Here is a 14,709-nt window from a genome sequence, read left to right on the forward strand (position 1 = left end):
GTGGTCGGGATGCTGCTGTACAAATTTGTAAGTGGATGGGCAACAGGTAGAGCTGATCGGTGCGGGACAATCAGAATCACGAATCTTGAATCACAATCGCGCGAGGAAGATGGTGGTGGGGCCGCCATCAGCACATGCACGATGTCGGAGCTGCGCACGTGACCGGTTCACCCAGCGCGCTCAGCAGCGCGAGCGGTGCAGCCAAGGTGTACCTGTGATCAAATAGCTGCTGAAGCATGCAGCAGCAGCAGCAGCTCCACCTCGCGCGCGCGTTTGTCGAAACGCGCATCAAGGCTCAGCATTCGTGACTTCACAACTCAATTGACCCACGACTTCGTGGTGACTGCAGGCCAGACTCCGTTCGTTGCCAATTTGAATCTTGATGAGTGCGCGTGTGGAGTGAGAATGCGAGTCTTGACCTTGCCCACACATGCCTCATCTTTGTACCCATCCCACCCAGCATTCGCCATTCGCGAACCCCAGCTTCGCCTTGCAAGCACACACTTGTGGACACCTTCTCATCTCGACCCGACCCGTCCCGATCTGGACTGGACTGGACGACGAAGAGGCGTACAGCAGCAACGCAACGCACCAAGCCGCAACTTCGACGAGAGGAGGAGGAGACAACCGACGCACAAGGCTACTCTACCTCGTTTACATGCTACTATTGCCTCCCATCTCCATCTTGCTACTCATCGCCGTCACTCTGCACACGGCCCACATCATCTCCACAGATCCGCCGCCTCCACTTTCAGCAGACCAAGCGTCGGGTGTGGGCGTGAGAGCGCAGCTCAGAGGTACGTTGGACAAGGTCAGGCTGGACAGTATGGCTTCCAATCCGACAGAAAGTAATTTCCGAAATCAATTGAGCGGTGAGTGAGCGGAGATCGAGTCGACTCTTTGCGTGTCGAGTGCCTCGTTGGCTCGCGGCAGGCATACTTTATCAAAGCTGACCCTTTTTCGTGGCCTTGCTGGTTGCGCTCGCTGCGATAGGCTTTCGATGGGCTCAAGGCCGCACGGATGATAGTGCCCCTGCTGCAGCAGGCTCCACTTCAGGTACCGGCTCTGGCCTTTTTGGTGCGCTATCGGGCTACGTGCCCTTGCGAAGTGCGGAAAGGACAAACGAAGAAGAAGCCTATCTCAGCCTGTCCAGATGGGAGCGGTAAGTCTAGAAGTGCGGGTGCGGGTGTGGGTGCGCCGAATCCGTGCGATGCGACCTGTTCCACAACGACACTTGTGCTGACCTACGTGCCCACCTCGATGTACCATTCGCTCGTAAGGCTTTTGGGCTTCTTGGCTTGCCTTGCAGGAAGTGCAGTATGCTTCTTGCTAGCCTTCCTCTACCTTATCAATCCCTTGACATTCGTCACAAGACCCGACAAATTCCCCTTGGCCTTCAGTTTGGGTAGCTTGCTCTTCATGGCGGGGTGAGTGTCCGTTCCGATCGCATCGCAGGGATAGTCTTTGTAATCTGCCACAAAGCATCTAACAGGCCCAATCTCATCGCTTTGAGTCATACAGCTTCTCCATCTTGACTGGTCCCGTAGCGCATCTGAAACACTTGACCTCCAAAGAGAGATTACCCTTCACAATTTCGTGAGTGCTTTTCCCATCTCACGCCTTGATCCGACCTTGCGTTGAGTCTGCAGACTCCTTTCATGTCCCAACTTGCCACAGATACTTTTCCTCTTTGGGCCTCACCATCTACTTTGCTCTAGGTCCTCGGTGGAAACTAGCAACACTCATAGCAGCCGTTGTTCAAATTGTAGCTCTACTAGCCTATCTGGCGTGAGTAGCTGAGAGTTCAGCTTGGAAGCCTCCTTGACAAAGGCGAATGCTGATCCGCACCACGCGCCCTCGCCGTCGCGCCCCGTCAGTCAATACTTTCCCGGAGGCCTCGCCACGCTGAGGTATGGTGGCAGCATGGTTTTGAGAGGTGGGGCGAGCCTTTTGCCCATATAGTGTATGTGCCAACAAGGCGGGGGCAGAGAATCTCTTCTTTATCGATGGGCGCGATTCGACGAGCGCATGCTGTAACCAGACACGTACCAAAGCAATACGGGCCAAAAGGCTCGGATTTGGCCGACGTTTGACATCTTTCTCGCTGCCATTGCCATTCCGAGCGCTCCGACTCAGCAACACTACAGCCACGTCAATGTCGCAACTGCATCGAATCTCGAAGTGTCACGCTGCCCTGCTACTCGTTCACAGACGCTGAAGTAGGCAAGCACACAAAATAAGAGCTGGGTGGGCGTCAAGAAAGCATGATTTTGTGGGGGTTCAAATGCAAAGAAACGCTGCGCGCAAGCAGACTAATGCGATTTTTTTGCTCCTTGAATCTTTTTCTTGGGGAGAAAGAAAGGGAGCTATTACATGCCTGCTAAAGGTGGGCTTGTTTCAGACTTTGGAAACGCACAAGCTTGGAGCGCGACCGCTTCGACGTCCAACGATCAGCTTGGACGTGGCCCGTACCTCCACAAGCTCTACTGGCCCCAGTACTGACGGTTGCCGTAGCCGTAGCCACCGCCGTAGTTGGCAGAGCCAGTAGGCTGATGACCATAACCGCTGTACTGCTGCTGGTAATAGCCTCCCTGGTGCTGTTGCTGAGGAGTGTGTTGCTGGCCTTGTTGCTGCTGCAGCTGATGAGGTGGCGGGCCTCGACCAACAGCATTGGCACCCGTAGCAGCGCTAGCCCCGCCCGACGGCTTTCCATCGTAGCCGCGGTAGGCATCCAGACCGCTCGACTGACCAGCGTTCACCTTGTTCTGACCCTGAGCTCCGGCAGATTGTTGGGGCTGAGCATGTGGCGTTCCTGAAGCACCGCCACCAGAGGTGCCGTTGGCATTGGCGTTGCCCAGACCTTGTGAAGGAGGTCCGCCTAGAAAGCCGCCAAGGCCGGGCAGGGAACCACCTCCACCGTAGATCTTGGAATAGTCGGAATTGGCGCCGTGAGTAGGCACACCACGCTGACCAAATCCGCCAGCTTGGCTGTCGTACGCGCTCGCACCAGCCAGGGAAGTGGCTGGCGATTGCGCGTAGCCGCTCTGCGAGCCGTAGCCACTTTCAGGTCCAGTCGAGTAAGGAGATTGCAGCGAAGCGGGCGTTCCAGGCTTGTGCGGCTGCTGTGCGGCCGCTGCTCCACCATACAAGTACTGGTTGTAACCTGCAGCAGTCGGTTGCCCGTAGTGCTGCTGGAATTGATTTGGCAGGTAGTAATGCGGATAGTAGTATGGCATGATGCCAGGGTACTGCTGTTGGGGTTGTGGCTGCGGTTGATGTTGCTGCTGCTGTTGCTGTGGACCACCGGCAGCATGCTGTTGTGGCGCTTGCTGACCGTGAGTTTGAGAGGGTTGGTGACCATGCTGACCCTGCTGGCCCTGCAGACCGCCCGGCGCAATAGAGGCTTGAGAGCCCTGCTGATCAGTGCTCGATGCTTGGGCCTGTGGAGCAGACTGATGTTGAGCAGTGCTTTGCGTTCGGTCGTCGCTCTGTCGCGCGCCGAATGCGTTGCTCGCGGTGTTCTGGTCATAGCCACCGTACAGGGACTGATGCAGAAATGCGACAGGTCAGGGTGTGTGCACGCGAAAATGCCAGTGATTCACCGAAACACTCACAGCCAATCTTTGGGAGTCGAGGCCACCGTAATAGTCTTGATACTGGTTGTGGTAACCCGCCTGCTGACTTTGTTGCTGGCCTCCCAGACCGCCGTACGCCGCGTAAGGGTCGTGTTGCTGGGCTTGCTGGGGTGCCTGCTGCTGCTGTGGAGCCTGTTGTTGCTGTTGAGTCTGAGGGGCCTGCTGCTGAGCGAATCCTCCCTGACTGAAACCTTGCGCAGGTGACGAAAAGCTGTCTGGTTTGTAGCCTTCATACGCGTTTGTGGCAGACTGGGAGAATGCATCTTGCGGTGCAGCAGTTGCCTGCGTTTGCTGTGGCGCTTGAGCGGGCTGAGTCGGAGCTGCTGGGGCCTGAGTTGCCTGTGCAGACCTTTGTGCGCTCAGACGAGAGTCGACGATCGCCGGGTCAAGTTCAGCTGGCTTAGGTTGAGCAGCCTCAAAGTCACTCTGCTGCACTGGCGCAGCGGCTGCCGGTTCCGCGACTTGAGCGGGGGCTTCCTCCGCCTCATCATCAGCTCCCAAAAAGCTGATGTTGCCGAATTGCATACCCAGACTGTCCAATTTGCGGTCTCCCGAGACTGCAACTGGCACGTCTTGCCGGGACCGTTGAATGGCTCGCTGACTCAATCCAGATCTTCCATAGCCCGGCTTTGCCGCAACCGCCGCCGGCTGCGCTGCAGGTTCCGCACTTGGCGGCAAGGAAACAATGGGCTGGCTGGGAGCAATCTCGGGTTCCTGCTCTTGCGTGACGACCTCGGTGGTGACGACTGAGTGATTCGCAGGCTCGAAAGTGGTCGCGACCTCTTCGAGCGGCGCTTCTTCCACAACTGTGGTCGTGATAGTCTCGACTACCGGCTCTGCGGTGCTATCTGTAGTCGTAGGGAGAATCGTCTCTCCGTTCATCACAGCTTCAATCGGCTCCGAGGCTTCTACAGGGTCCGAGACAGCGGCGGCGACTAGGGCAGGAGCCGGCGCAGGCTTAGGCTTGGGTGGCTCGGCAGGCCTGTGCAAGTGGTGCAAGCGGATCGATGGATGATCACATATGAGCATTGGACTCGACGGCATCTGTTTCTGAGAGATCTGGGCGAGGCTGGACTCACCTTGCGATCTGCGCCCAGCTCATCTTCGAACCCTTTGGAATGATCTTACTTCCAGCCCTGATCGCACCGACCTCCCCTTTTGCGTCATCCTTCTCCACGACTACGGCAACGGGCTGCTCTGGAACGTCGTCGTCCCAGGATGTGCTTTCGATAGCAGGAGCTGCAGCTTCTGACACCACAGCTTCTGGAGCAGACTGCGCGGCACCCTCTGCCACTTCCTCGAGAACCGTAGGAGCCGCAGTGGCAGTAGGTGGCTTCTTCTGTGCCGCAGCGATGGCTTGAGCCCAGCTGGGACCAGTGCTCGTGGGAGCCGTTGCGGTCGGAAAGTCGTCAGTTGAAGATGTGGCCAGATGACCATTCGATTGAGGTGCGGGACCGCCTCCTCTTCCTCCACCGCGCATGCCGCCACGTGATCCACCTCTCGCTCCACGTCCAGCAGCTATAGAGTCGTGAGTGGGCACCAATATCGCATGAGAAGAGTCAGCGCTTCGCCTACTTGTAACTGTGAAATGCATTGTGAACTCGCGCGTCCACTCACAGCCGCCTCGAGAACCACGGGTCGAGATATCACTAGACGCATGCCCACTTCCTCTGCTTGCGTGTCTGCCAGCTGGCGCCGCCGGAGTAGAGGCTCCGTTAGAGCCGCTGATAGCAGGGCCAGAGGTCTCCTTCTTGCGCGCGTTTTTGCTTTTCACTGAGGAGAATTGTTCCGCGTGGCCTAGGATGACGGATACACTAGCCGTGTCAGATGAGGCACGGACAGTGCGAGACCTTGAAGTCGTTGCGATGCATACACCGGTCCCTTTACGGATTCAGACTCACCTTCACTAATACGACCGACGGCGAGCTCGATCTCGCCGCCAGACTGGGAAAGTACTGAGAGGAGATCCTCATCCGACCAATCAGCAAAGAGTTCTTTGAGCAAGCCTAGCTTATCGCCGTATTTCTGTCTGAGTGCACGAGTCTCGTCTGTGTCGTCAGCAAACACCTGAGCAGCATTGCCTGCACCGCCCCCTCCTCCACCTTGTCGCCCTCCACCGCGACGTGAGTAGCCTCCTCGACGAGGACCTGTGGGCACATGGCCATTGCTTGCTGTGGTGGTCGACATGATGCGTGTGAAGAGTCGTTGAGATTGCTGCAAGTGCGAGAGACTTTTTTGGTGGTGCTCTCGGAGCTTGAAGAGAGCCGAACAAAGACACCAAGAGAGAGAGAGAGAGAGAAGAGCGAGCCAACTGAGTCGCAAGTATCAAGAAACGAGCAGCTTTGGGTCGCACTCTGGCCTGAGGTGAGTCGTCTCGCCAATGCGCAAAGCAGTTATGGTCTGAGATGGGGGAGGGAAGAAGGTGTTTGACAAGCGATCAAGCATTACCAATGATGTCTGATCAATTGCAGTCCGCAACGACCGCGAGCGAGCCCTTCGCTCGATCCGTTTGCATGCTATGCATCACTCGTGACTTCAGAAGGTCGCGCGCCCGCGCATGCACCCACACGACAAGCACTCATCACGACTCAAACGACCATAGCACCCGCGGTTATGCGAACCAGCAGCAGCATCAGCAGCCTCAGCACTGCGCCGCGCATGCATGCGTGGGGAGGCTTGACCTCGCCGCTCCCGCTGTCTCCGCTATAGGCTGCTCGCCGACCACGCATACCGGTACGTAGCATACGCGAGGTGCTGGAGTCGTCACGCGTGCACCGCGCCAACTCCACTCAGACTCTTGACTCCCTGCGCGAAAAGACTTTTTGACTCAAGACTGCGATCGAAAGCGCCTTTGTGCAGCCCATGGAAGCCTTGCGATCACGTGATGTAATAAAGCTGCCTTTTAATCAAGAATCTGCTCGCCGCGGCAGCTAGACCGCGCGACACGCGCGCGCTGATTTGCTCATGATGCATGCGCGCGACTCGACTGATTATTGATGCCACGGACGTCGAAGGTCATCAGCAGGACGCGCGCCCGCACGCCCACATGTTTTGGAGTCAATTAAGAGTCGACTTTGTTCAAATTGAGCATGTTTCAAGAGCCGAGCTGCATGCATGCATGCATGGTGCAGCTTTGTGCGAGTGTCATACAAGAGTCGAGACTACATATTCATCAAAGCTTGATTTGTGATTTTTAATTGATGAAGTCGATTCTTGATTCTGTTTGTGGGCCAGATCCAGGAACCCGCTGGTATCAAACCCAAGCGCTTAAGGTTCTCGATGAAGGTCACTGACGGCTCCTTTGGCTACGACTCTCCAGATTGACTAGCAGGAGCATCATTTGCTCTGGTCGTTGCTGACCACAAACGCTGCACAGCACAACGCTCGGCATTGCAACAGTTTCAGCCCCTCGAGATTTTCCCTCCCACCTCGAGCTGCCCCACCGAATCCTCCGCACTTGAGCGGGCCCGTCCACACAGCAACATGAGTCCTATGAAGCTCTAGCCCCGCGATCCCGTCCCAGAAGGAGGCGGAGACAGAACCCATATAGCTATCATATCCCTGGGCATGGAAATCAGCGGGTCTGCCGCTAGCATGCCTGGCCACTCTCAGACCGGCGAGGGGCCTTCTCCAGCAGGGAGCAGCAGCGGATCAGAGGACAGATCCAAGCTTGGGGTGGGCGAGTCGGTAGCCCGACGTCTTCACACACAACGCTCAGGTGGGCGGCTGCGAATGGACTTTCTGAAGCCTAGGAAGGGCTTCGCGTCAGGAAGCGGAGACACGGTTGCGGCAGCGAGGCCAAGCTCCACTGGCTACTCGGGACTCCCCTTCTCACCCACACACGCATCGCCAACGTCGGCTGCGTACCCATCCAACATGATGGCGCCTATGTCTTTCACCGGTGCGATGCTTTCTGCAGGCTCAAGCTTGCCCAACGCGGAGAGTGACGCGACATCAACGACAGTCGCTTTCGATCATGGCGATCGACCCGGCATGTACACGGAAAGTAGCCTTTCGGCGTCCAGCACATCTGTGCTAGGGTCGAGCCCTCGCCCTTCCTTGCCAGCAATCCACACGACATTTGCGCGGTCATCCGCCGGCTCATCGCAGGACCTCCGCCTTTCCAACGAGCCTCGGCGTGACTCGGAGGGTAGCTCTGTTGCTCCATCCGCCACCCTGGATCAAGAAGCCTCGTCTGCTCCACCGCAAACGCAGAATGACCAGCCTGCTGACGAAGGCTTTCCGACTTCAACAACTGGTCCACATTCAAGTCATCACGCAGCTCATCTCTGGCAGCTCAAGAATGGTTTGCACTCCGCCATATCTCCATTGTCATCCTCCGCCTCGCACACGACCTACCTCCCTTCGGCCATCAGTGATCCGCATGGATTACACTCGCTGCACGTAGCACCAAGGGTTCCTTTTGCGGAGAGGGCGTACGCCAACAGCTTCGCCCACAGTGCCATCAGTGATGAATCCGTGGAGGACGTGTCTGTGGAGGTCTTGCACCCGAGTGTGCCTCCGACCCCTGCAGGAGACGTAACTTGGGGCTCAACTCAGGGAGGGCTCACCGCGCTCGCCAAATCAGAAGACGCCGCGAGAAGAGCAGGTCTGATGGGCGCAGCGGTACGTGATGGTAACATTGCCAGCAATGAGCACGGTCGTGGAATCTTTGGATACGCACAACCTCTGCATGGACGCACTCGATCCAGGGTGACGAGCACTTCAGTACGATCCAGCATCATACCGCACGAGTTGTTGTGGCTGCGCTTGCAATCATGCTACGGCCGAGGGGCCTTCCCATCTCCCTCAAAACCGGACAGCACCCGTAGTCGTCATGCGAACGCACCAATGTGAGTGATTCCTACGTGCTGGACACCATGACAATGGACCACAACAGCCCAAATGAATCTGCAATGTCACTCGCAACGCGACGCCCGATGCATAAATGCTGACTTTGCTGCTACGTCCCATGCGCGCCGACCACCTATTGTACACCAAACCCGCGGACGAAGTCCGCATGAGCAAATGGCACCAGATGCAACCGCTATCGATGCGCGCGGATCATTTGCGACCGATAGCGGAACAGTTCGAGAGTTGTCGACGGCTGGCAGGACCACATTTTCCCGCCTCGATCGCGCAGCAGACGGCCCCTCTCGTCGGGCTCTGGTCTCCTGGGACTCGACGGGGTTAGCCTCACAAGAGGACGCAGATTTGGCAATAAGGCAGTCCGAACGGGATGCGGTGTTCAACGCGAGCCCTGATCCTGCTGACGCTTTGGGACCGCGGCGACAAGTCGCAAGTCGCACAGAGCTCAGCAACGCCGGGCAAGATGGCAGCTGGCCGGTTGCCGTTGCTCACAGTTTGCCGGTCCGATTGCAGCACGCGCCCGGAGTTCCGCGCACTGCCACCGCTCCGCCGAGCCCGCCTGTGCAGCACGCATTCGAAACCAAAGACGCCGGCGTGACAGGGGAAAAAGAGAAAGACCGTTACGAAGTTCTTTCGCAGACGGTTGAGGCATCAAGCTTGGACTTCAGTCGAGAACAGCGCGCAGACAGGGATGAACATCTTGCATCGATGCCTAGCTTCGTCAAGGGTGAGAGGATGACTGAATCCTCCGCGGCGAGCTCGCCTCGCAGCGACCTCGCGGCTGCAGCAGCAGAAGGCGCAATGCAAGCACGCGCTCATGCTGCTGCACCGCCGCCGCCGCCGCCCCGGCATGCAGGTCAGGGCTTCCGGCAGGGTGCCCTCGACGCACCCTCACGCGAGCGCGCGTCCCGTCAGGCTGCTGGTGCCCCGATGCCTTCAGAGCTGGAAGAGCAGATGGAGCGATCAGACCTTACTGAACATGCGCATAGCGCAAAGACCGCAGAAACTACGCTGTCGCATGGCAACCCGAGCCTGGGACGTCGGTTGCAAGTGAGGAAGCTGTCTGCACCGCAGGACTTGTCCCTGCTATCCAATTCTGCAGTCATAGCTGCGCGCGCGCCCGACATGCGCGGCGAAACCCAAGCCACGCAGCAGCACAGCACCTGCGATCTTGGCGCAGACGCGGCGCTACAACACGGGACGCCGAGCACCGCATGGAGTCGCGACGTTCTAGACTCCGCTCCCTCCAGCTCGCGACCTCGAGGTGATCAATATGATCGTCAATCTATCTCCGCGAGCTCGCCCCCAGCATTTGTCTCAACTTCGACGGCACCCCCATCATTGTATCATTCACAGCATCTTGATCTCGCTTCTTCGGACACCGCATCGCACGCAGCCTCACATCCCTCTTTCGCTTCCACATCATCGTTTGAATCTCGACCAAGCACCGATCAGCGACTTACAGAGAGCGAGGTGCTGACTTCGCTGACCCAACCTAGAAGCTTGTTCGACAAGGTCAGCTTCGATCCTTGTTCTCGCCGCCCGCTTCTCCTGTTGGACGCTAGATCCTTGCAAGCCTACAGCGCCAGCCGGTTGAAGGGCTCGTTTCACCTGGATCTGAAGAATCGTCCCTTCCCGCGAGCTGTAGGGAAGGGTGCTGCTGCCTTCATCGCGAGCATCTTGCCTGACATGGCAAAGCGGCGCTTTGCAGAGACTGTGGGTGGCGCAGATATTTTCAATCTAGCAGAGCGCCCTTCCAAGAGTCCAAACACCCAGTCCTTCGAGCTGGACGATACCCTACCTGGCCCATCGTCCCGACCATGGCCGTCCAATTCAGAACAGGAACAGCGCTTCTGGAGTGCTACGGACGTGGTTCTGATTACCGACGACGCCGAGGACCTGGCTAGCAATGTAAGTATCTTCGACTCGGATGATGCGACCACAGCAACGGACGATAGCAGCGCCGTGAGCACCGATCGGGCAGACCTGTCACCACGGACACCCGAGGATGCTACCAATGTCAGCAAGACACCGCCTTCTTCAGAATTCCGGGCTCAGGCCGCTGCTAATGCGTATGCGCAGCTCTTTAGCTGTCTGCAATCACCGGTACGACTGGAAGATGGACGATCAACCCCGGCGAACGTCTTCCTGGTGAGAGGCGATTTCCTGCCGTCTCCGGTCACGGATGACTGGTTGGAAGGAGCCAGTGAAAGCGAAGTGCTGGTGTCCCCGCTCTCACAAGACCAGTCTCGTGACAGTCCACCGCCGAGTGCAGTGGATGTCTCGGCACTGTCTTTGACCGCAGCTGAGCGCTGGGCACCGCCTGCTTCGGCTCCCGCGTTCCAAATAGCTCGCAAGCCCAGCAAAGGTGCAGGCCGCAAGCCTAAGGGTCTGGACTTGTCTGCTGCTCAACCTGGGAGTGCAAGACATCCACACACCGCTATTCCTGTTCAGGCGGACCAGTCGGAGCTCGAGACTGTTTTAGAGCGGCCGTCGACAGATGCTAAGGCAACAGATGCACCCAGCCAGGACCTGACCCCACACTATCTGGTCGTTCCGCCGACTGCAGGCATCTTTTCGTCGGCATTGGACTTCTCTGCTAACACAGGTCAAAGGTCTCCCGCACCAACACCGAGTCTGATGCGGCCGGCAGGCCCGCCGCGTCGACCCATGCTCGCGCGACTTGACACGTCGGAGCGTGTCAAGACGCTGCAAGCTGCTGCACCGCAAAGACGAGCCTCGGCGACAAGTCCCAGACTTCAGCTGCAAACGCGAACTAGTCTCCTGCGGTCTCCCGTACGCTCAGCTACGCTGGATGGGCCCTTGGTGCATAGTCGCCAACTCGAGGTCGCCACATTCGCTGACCATTACGGCGGTATTCCGACAGACGAAAGAGAGATCACTGTGTTGTCTCCGCGGACTGCGCCCAGCAGTCGGGACGTCAATGCCATGGCAGAAGGCTCAGATCGGACGCCTATCCACATAGAGGCACCCGTCATTGCAGACGAGCCGAGGCGTCGAGGCTCCGAGCCTCTCGTCGGCGGCCTCAACAGTCCTCGGATGGACACCACCAACGACCTGCTTCCCGAGCCAGCGACGCCAGCCGCTGCTCGCTCTCGATCCGTGTCGTCAGGTGAAGCAGCAGACTCAGAGTTCGTCGTGTCCGAAATCCTTCCCGGCTTTCTGTTCCTTGGTCCCGACATCGCCACAACATCGGAAGCGGAGCACCTGGTCAGTGACCTCGGCGTCAGACGCATTCTCAATTGTGCTTTGGAGATTGAGGAGGGGGGTGGCAAGCATCTCGCTCTGAACGAAGGTCGTCTAGGTATCGAGAAGTACCGCAAGATCCCCTTGAAGGACACGGTCGAAGCAGAAGACGTTCAGAGTCACATTGACGAAGCGTGCACGTTTCTCGACGATGCAAGACTCTACGGTACCCCTACTTACGTTCACTGTAAAGCCGGAAAGAGTCGTTCAGTGCTGGTCGTCATGGCATATCTGATTCATCACCTGGGCTGGCCCCTCTCTCAAGCGTACAGCCACGTCGTTGCACGGAGACGCACGGTTAGTCCCAACCTTGGCTTCGTTGCCGAGCTGATGGCTTTCGAGAAACGTCGACAAGAGATTGCGCACACCTCGATCGTTCACTCATCCGCTGAGCGCGGAGCTAAGAGTGCAAAGGAGACTTTGGACGAGACAACTGCCGACCAAGTCAACGGAGGGTCAGACTCCGGACGCCAGCGTCGGGTCAGAGATCCAAGGGCACGCGACTCTTTGCCCTACCTGCCGCCCACACTCTCGGCCGAGCAGGTGACTCGCGTCGATGAACTTCCCAGCCAGAGTGAGACTAGCAATGATCAGGAGGCGGCTCCGGTCGAGGAACACTTGGCGCCATCCACTCGACCGTCCAAAGCCTCCTTTGGACTTGAGCATCGCGGAGAGGACGGACGCTACCGCTCACGCCGCCCACCGGCAGATGCCCACATCCTGGCGCCGAGTCGACGTGCTACCATAGCAGCACTAGGAAGTGACCACCAAGAGAAGCTGAATGAGCTGCTGGGCGACGCACGCCGCCTCGATCGATAGGTGCATTTGGCGTCCTTTCACATCCTCACCCGCGGCGTGCTTGGCCTTACCTCGCCTTCCGCCCACCCATACACTCTGTACTTGTGCTCCTATCTCATGTCACTACTCCAGAGAAGCAAGCGACAGTGCTTGTGCGGTCTCAAGGCGAGAGAGAGCGCTTGTTCTTGCCCCTGTTCGCCTTCTGCCTCGAGAATTCAGCGCCGACGAGGACCATCGTTGTTCGTCTCCTTCGTAGCCCTCTAGTCACCGTCAGAAATGGACACTTGATTGTGCACTCAACGTGCCGCAGTCTGCGAATCTTGTGTGGTCACACGATGTGATTTGAGCATGTTGTACTTACCTCGTGGTGGCCAGGTCGACCTGTCAACGTTGAAGTCATGAGTGTCTCGCTCGAGTGTTGCTCGAAGTCATCTACGGCCGTCTCCTGACCCCCGCGTGTTGCATGAGTCTCCGCATCAGCAGGGTCCCAGAAAATATGTGCGCGCACGCGCGCACGCGAATGTGAGGGTCTGGCGAGCTGCACGAATTGAGCCAAGAGTCACGAGCGAGATGTGGCAAGTATCAATTTAGCTCGCTTCTGTATGTGATAAGGGAGCGTCGCCGTATCATGCATCCACGATGCTTCACCACATCCTCTTGTATCGCTCGAATCAAGACTCTTAGCTGGTGAAGTTCTGACAGATGGATGAAAGTCGATCAAACGTGAGCGAAGAAAATCAGAAGAGAAGCAGCACGCGTACTAGCTTGAGGCTGGGCAAGATGACGCTCAGAAAGGTGGAGTCGCTGTACAGCGAGCGCGAGATGCGCCAATATCTCCAGCACATTCGTTTCCCAGGCTTTGCGGAGGTCTCTACCGATGATAAAGACGAGGATCGAGAGAGGCCTACCCTTCCAAGGCCTACGCTAGCCACGCTGACCTTGCTACAACAGCATCACCTGCTCACCATACCCTTTGAGAATACCTCCATTCATTACGAGAGCAGTCATAGCGTCAGCATCAACCCAAACGTCGTCTTGCAACGTTTTTGCAGCCGACGCATGGGCGGCTATTGCATGCAGCACAATGTGTGTCTACTCAACATCTTGCGGTACCTAGGCTACAAATGGTGCGTGCTGCATGCAGGCTCTGGCACATCGCTTCTCTGTGTGGCTCTGACCGATTCTCTTTAGCTATGCTGTGGCCGGAAGAGTTTTGGAACGAGCGCTGGATGGCACGCAAGGGGATTATGAAGGATTCGGCCACATGATCATCCTCGTCTTGTTGCCGAACCATTTGCACGAAGCGCAGCAGGCGCAAGAACATTTGTACGCAGTCGATGTTGGATACGGAGCTCAAGGTCCACTGCGACCCCTGCAACTATCGGATGGGCATGTGGAGGAAGGTCGCTTCGGCGAGAGGCATCGACTCATTAGGCTGCTACCTCCCGAATCTGCATTCGAGGACAACCCTGGCACACCTCAAAGTCCAGTCCTTCTTCAGGAGATGAGGGAGGCTAACAAATTGTGGCACTTGCAACACGCCAAGGGCGAGGCGGACTGGCAAACCCAGTACTCGTTCTTGCAGACCGAGACCTTTCCAAACGACTTTGAGGTGAGAGCACTGGTGCTGGCTCTGCGAGCTCATCCCAATCTATGCTGACCAAAGCCGCTCGACATGCGATGCCATGCGCAGAAGCTTAATTTCGCCACGTCCAAAAGTCCGCAAAGCATCTTCGTATCAACCTTGATGCTCTCTCAATTCACCTTGAATCTCGTCGCCCAGGAGAATGAATTCAAGCACGCGTCCCCTGAGCCAATTCACGCGGATCTACATCCCTATCCGAGCCACGCATTCGGGTTGCATGCTCTGCTTGGCGCTCGGTTCAGTCACAGGCCAGCTGGCGGAGGCAAGACCGAGCACGAAGAGGCCGCGACCGAAGAAAAGCGCATCGAACGTATCAGGCAAGTGTTCGGCCTGCTAGGAGACGTAGAGACTGGCTACGCTCTCGATGCCATAGAAGCAAGCAAAGCGGGATTACCGCAGCAGCGTCGCGTACCCAAGGAATAGTAGCTAGTCAACTGGACTCCCAGATTTGAGGGTTGGAATCGTCACATCGTAATGAAATTAGATTGCAGGTGA

General features: G+C 57.4%; 5 protein-coding genes across 5 annotated transcripts; 4 read left to right on the top strand and 1 right to left on the bottom strand.

The window, feature by feature from the left end:
* Positions 1 to 826: 826 nt before the first annotated feature.
* Positions 827 to 1,962, top strand: IE81DRAFT_289224 (SFT2-domain-containing protein; the record flags this gene model as incomplete). The annotated part of the gene is made up of 6 exons (XM_025511809.1): positions 827 to 872; positions 994 to 1,162; positions 1,281 to 1,427; positions 1,522 to 1,596; positions 1,678 to 1,788; positions 1,878 to 1,962. The coding sequence occupies 6 exons, from the start codon at positions 827 to 829 to the stop codon at positions 1,960 to 1,962; spliced, it is 633 nt and encodes a 210-aa protein (XP_025370275.1).
* A 199-nt stretch (positions 1,963 to 2,161) lies between these two features.
* IE81DRAFT_366109 (hypothetical protein) lies at positions 2,162 to 6,090 on the bottom strand. Its single transcript, XM_025516984.1, has 5 exons — positions 5,537 to 6,090; positions 5,253 to 5,432; positions 4,715 to 5,153; positions 3,615 to 4,617; positions 2,162 to 3,545 (listed from the first exon to the last, which is right to left on the bottom strand). Exons 1-5 carry the CDS (start codon positions 5,820 to 5,822, stop codon positions 2,484 to 2,486), a joined length of 2,970 nt encoding a protein of 989 aa, XP_025370276.1. The 5' UTR covers positions 5,823 to 6,090; the 3' UTR covers positions 2,162 to 2,483.
* Positions 6,091 to 7,065: 975 nt separating this feature from the next.
* IE81DRAFT_105075 (hypothetical protein) lies at positions 7,066 to 11,239 on the top strand. Its single transcript, XM_025510036.1, has 4 exons — positions 7,066 to 8,488; positions 8,651 to 10,220; positions 10,281 to 10,415; positions 11,030 to 11,239. Exons 1-4 carry the CDS (start codon positions 7,203 to 7,205, stop codon positions 11,105 to 11,107), a joined length of 3,069 nt encoding a protein of 1,022 aa, XP_025370277.1. The 5' UTR covers positions 7,066 to 7,202; the 3' UTR covers positions 11,108 to 11,239.
* Positions 11,240 to 11,585: 346 nt separating this feature from the next.
* IE81DRAFT_283768 (phosphatases II) lies at positions 11,586 to 12,119 on the top strand (the record flags this gene model as incomplete). The annotated part of the gene is made up of 1 exon (XM_025511575.1): positions 11,586 to 12,119. A coding segment is annotated over one exon (534 nt), but the record flags the coding sequence as incomplete, so codon positions are not given.
* Positions 12,120 to 13,349: 1,230 nt separating this feature from the next.
* IE81DRAFT_346908 (cysteine proteinase) lies at positions 13,350 to 14,637 on the top strand (the record flags this gene model as incomplete). Its single annotated transcript, XM_025516088.1, has 3 exons — positions 13,350 to 13,696; positions 13,761 to 14,181; positions 14,263 to 14,637. The coding sequence occupies 3 exons, from the start codon at positions 13,350 to 13,352 to the stop codon at positions 14,635 to 14,637; spliced, it is 1,143 nt and encodes a 380-aa protein (XP_025370279.1).
* Positions 14,638 to 14,709: the final 72 nt, after the last annotated feature.

The sequence above is a fragment of the Ceraceosorus guamensis genome (assembly GCF_003144195.1).
Source record: "Ceraceosorus guamensis strain MCA 4658 unplaced genomic scaffold IE81scaffold_23, whole genome shotgun sequence".
NCBI lineage: Eukaryota > Fungi > Basidiomycota > Exobasidiomycetes > Ceraceosorales > Ceraceosoraceae > Ceraceosorus > Ceraceosorus guamensis.

Excerpts from the sequence above, each read along its gene's own strand:
- IE81DRAFT_105075 (XM_025510036.1), top strand. The coding sequence starts at position 7,203 with ATGGAAATCAGCGGGTCTGCCGCTAGCATGCCTGGCCACTCTCAGACC. Across the intron at positions 10,221-10,280 it reads AGCGGCGCTTTGCAGAGACT|TCCTTCGAGCTGGACGATAC; the intron begins GTGGGTGGCGCA and ends CCAAACACCCAG. Across the intron at positions 10,416-11,029 it reads CCGAGGACCTGGCTAGCAAT|CCAGGACCTGACCCCACACT; the intron begins GTAAGTATCTTC and ends AGATGCACCCAG.
- IE81DRAFT_366109 (XM_025516984.1), bottom strand. The coding sequence starts at position 5,822 with ATGTCGACCACCACAGCAAGCAATGGCCATGTGCCCACAGGTCCTCGT. Across the intron at positions 5,433-5,536 it reads CGTCGGTCGTATTAGTGAAG|GCCACGCGGAACAATTCTCC; the intron begins GTGAGTCTGAAT and ends CCGTCATCCTAG. Across the intron at positions 4,618-4,714 it reads AGCTGGGCGCAGATCGCAAG|GCCTGCCGAGCCACCCAAGC; the intron begins GTGAGTCCAGCC and ends CCACTTGCACAG.